At 57.8% G+C, this 3,462-nt stretch overlaps 2 protein-coding genes across 2 annotated transcripts; one reads left to right on the plus strand and one right to left on the minus strand.

Annotated features, from left to right (window-relative positions):
• Nucleotide 1: 1 nt before the first annotated feature.
• Nucleotides 2-1,772, minus strand: GGTG_04475 (hypothetical protein). The gene is made up of 2 exons (XM_009222272.1): nt 740-1,772; nt 2-631 (listed from the first exon to the last, which is right to left on the minus strand). The coding sequence occupies exons 1-2, from the start codon at nt 1,523-1,525 to the stop codon at nt 353-355; spliced, it is 1,065 nt and encodes a 354-aa protein (XP_009220536.1). The 5' UTR covers nt 1,526-1,772; the 3' UTR covers nt 2-352.
• Nucleotides 1,773-2,422: 650 nt separating this feature from the next.
• On the plus strand, nt 2,423-3,368 carry GGTG_04476 (hypothetical protein; the record flags this gene model as incomplete). Its single annotated transcript, XM_009222273.1, has 3 exons — nt 2,423-2,685; nt 2,779-3,278; nt 3,355-3,368. 3 exons carry the CDS (start codon nt 2,423-2,425, stop codon nt 3,366-3,368), a joined length of 777 nt encoding a protein of 258 aa, XP_009220537.1.
• Between the last annotated feature and the right edge of the window lie 94 nt (nt 3,369-3,462).

The raw sequence follows: 3,462 nt of genomic DNA on the forward strand, positions 1-3,462 counted from the left end.
AAAAACATACAACACCGAGGATTCCCCAGTGGTCACCCACCTGAGTACTAGTTCGGCCCTTACATGTTTTGGTTTGTAGAAGTTTTGGGTGAAAATGGGATCCCAGGGCCTCCAGAAACGGAGGGTTTCGCCTCCAAAAACGGATGCCTCTGCTCCCCTTTGCTTTTAGCCAAGCGTTCCCCTACCGTCCAACGGCCGTCTGCTGCGCCCCACCCTACACACCCATATGCATTATTGAAATGAGAAATGCACATCTCCTGGTGCTTCTGCTCCTTTGGTTGGCAATGGCGGCTTGCAAGCCTCGGCCCGCACGATTGCATTTCGCAGCGGGACTGGGGAGTGGACAAAGCTTTCAACGGTGAGCCAGCGCTTTGCGGAGCAGGGACGGTTGCTGCGCCTTGGAGCCTGGCTGGTCGACGTCGAAATACCCCGTTGCTCTAACGGTGTCCATGTCGGGCTCCGCGAGGACCCAGCGGAGGATATGCTTCCATTCGTCGTTGCCCGCGTGGATGTCGTCGATGTTGTCAAAGTTGAGGACGCGGGATTTGCGCACTTTAATAAGGCGCTTTTGCGTGTCGACGTAGGCGTGAAGGATGCGTACGTCGTTTCGGGCCACGGAGATGACGGTCACCTTTTAAACGCGCACGTTAGCAATCGCTTTCTTGGACTGCGGGAAGGGGAAGACAGGAACGCAAAGGAGAAGGAGAAAAATAAGCGGAAAAGGGAGATGAAAACTAACTGGCACGGCTCGAAAAGAGACGCAGCAGGGCGGCATGCGGCGTACTTGCGTCATTATTATAATTGCATCAATCTCGCCGCGGAGCAGGCCTTGCTCTGGCAGCTGCTGCACGGAATGCGCGCAGGTGCCGACGATATGTGGCGTTTCGGTAAAACCGCGCGGGGAGGTGGCAGTCCGGCGCGTGGCGCCGTAATCAAATCGATACGTGGCCATGTAGTAACAGCCTTTAAGTATCTCTTCCTCGGTCGGACCAAACCACGGATGACGGATCTTGGTGGTCCTCCATTTCGTTTTTCCGAACAGGCCGCGCTTGTCAAAGCCGGGACCGTCAGGGCGGAGGTCGCCCTTATCGCAGCTGAGCCATCTATCGAGATGGGCGATCAAAGACTCTGCGAAGTCGATGGGCCTGTCACCCTGGTCTCTTTGGCACATTTGTCCGAATACCGACGAGGCACACGGCTGCACTTCCTGCAGCCAGCTGTCCATGGTCGCGGGCGGGATGGGCCGCACAAAGAGGAAATCGCCGTTGTTGTCGTCGGCGGCAGGCGGCCTGGGCTGGGACTCGTCGAGGTCGAGCGTCTCGCACAAAACGTGAACAGGCGCGGGTGGGCGGCCGGGCTTGGAGCGAGTGAACGTGGTCAGCTGTCCCTCTGGCAAGGGGATCGCGTAGTCCATGGCCCTGGCAGCGCGGACAAAGTCGCCGCACAGGTTGTTGGTGGCTGCGGCGCGGGCGTAGGCACGCGCGTCAGATGGCGACGGCGACGGCGACGGCGTGCCGGATGCCATGGCTCTACTGCCCGTCTGGGAGAGGTGCTTTGTGTCTTGCAAGGTGCAGCGGCGGCGAGCAAGCGTGCGTCCTCTTCTTGTATGGCAAAGCTGCAGTCGCGCGCGCACGTGTCGTGTATGTTTTGATGGATGACGCCTGTTGGTCAGTGAGCGAGCGAGATTGCAGTGGCGGGCGTTTGGCCAAAGTTGGGCGATGTGTGACGCAAGGTGAGGAGCAGGGCTTCAATCCGCCCCAGGTCGGCTGGTCTGGGGGTGGGCTGCAGAGGTCGTGATGGGGCGCGATCGCGCGGCACTGCATCCGATTCGGTTGGCCCCAATGAACCTCCTGGTGGAGCGGCCAGCATGCCCCCAGCTGCAGCCGCCGCCCTGCTCCCATCCTGCCTTGGCACGCACGCCAAAAAATAATTATCACATTTCTTTTCCTGTGTCCTTTCCTTTTCCTATGTCCTTTTCCCTTTTCCTCTCTCTTTTTCTTTTTCCTATATCCTTTTCCTATATCTTTCACTTATGTCGCTTTCCTATGTCGCTTTCCTGTGTCGCTTTTTTACGCCGTATTTTACCCCGTGCTTATTTTCCAAACCCCCACCCTGGACAGTCTCAACTATTTTTTTGCCGGACGTGCTCGCTTATCGCTGCAGGCTGCGGCTTTGCACACCAGCCTAAACGATAGGTTTAAACTGGCCAGTTGCCACGCGCCGCGTGGTTTCAACGGCGCCTCGTTGGCCTATCCCCCGCCAAAATGGGCATGCTGCTGGCGCTGCCCTTCGGGGTTGCTTAAGCGACGGACCCTTTATTCCCTTGGCCCTCCCCACCTCCCCCTCCTTTTTGGATTCTTCCTTTTTATCCTTCGCTTTGCCATCTTTTCTTTCGATCCATTTTCCCTCCTTAGCTGCTTTCATGGCTTTCCCAGCGGACCCGGCGCAATGGCAAGAAGAAATTGCCGCCTCCGACCTCGGAGGGCAGTCGATCCACGATGGCGAGTTTACCGCGTCCGCGTCCAAAGCCACCTGGGACCAGTTCCTGCTGCTGCGTGCCCTTTACATTAATGATAAGCCGAAATCGGCTTCTCTGCTCGACGAGGGTCCGCTTTTGGACGATAGCGGCTATATCCAAGACGCAAAAACGGCCCTCCAGGACAAGGACACCAGCAACGCCACCGGGTGGGGGGCTTATTTGTTCAACCTTGGCCATCTCCGCCAAACCGCCGCGACCGACCGACCGTTTCCCTGCCTGAAATCGTTTTCTCTCCCTAGGTATTTCCAACTTCTCGCCGCCAACCCCCAGGGCTTGAACGGCGACGACGACGACGACGATAACGACGGCGTGATGGCGTATTATGCACCGCCCACTCGCTCCGATGCTTGCGGCGGGTCCGACACTGGCAACATGTCGGCCATAGTTAACAGAAGCTTTCCCGAAACGCCCACGAGAACCCGCGACGCCATGGATGTTGATGTTGCCGGGGATGCACCGGCATCATCGCCCGACAGCGGCAGCAGCGTGGCATCGCCACCCCGCAACCGCATTCTTTTCGCCCCAGTCAGCCCTGTGCCTGTCACGGCGGAGGAGGCCAAGCAGCTCAAAGCGGGATTAGACGAGCAGATCGTTAACAGCGCCCTCGTCATGTTCCTCATCGCCATTACCATCCACCACAAGGGGGTTAAAGGCGCGTGGTCGCCCCACCGCCATCCTTTTACCATTTACACTGGCCAACCCTCGCGCGAAAACAAGATTTTCACAGCCGTCGTCGATGGTTACTTCGCAACCTTTCCCGGCCCTGGGCGAATGCCTGAAATAACGGCTATTGCTGAAGTTAAACCTCACCACAGGGAGGCTGAGATAAACGGCATCCGCATGCAAGAGGCCTGTCAACTGGCTGCGTGGATTAGGGGAAAGCGGACGGGATCCCGTATATTCCAGTGGGTATGGTCGTATGT

The sequence above is a fragment of the Gaeumannomyces tritici genome, assembly GCF_000145635.1.
Source record: "Gaeumannomyces tritici R3-111a-1 unplaced genomic scaffold supercont2.2, whole genome shotgun sequence".
In the NCBI taxonomy this organism is placed as follows: Eukaryota; Fungi; Ascomycota; class Sordariomycetes; order Magnaporthales; family Magnaporthaceae; genus Gaeumannomyces; species Gaeumannomyces tritici.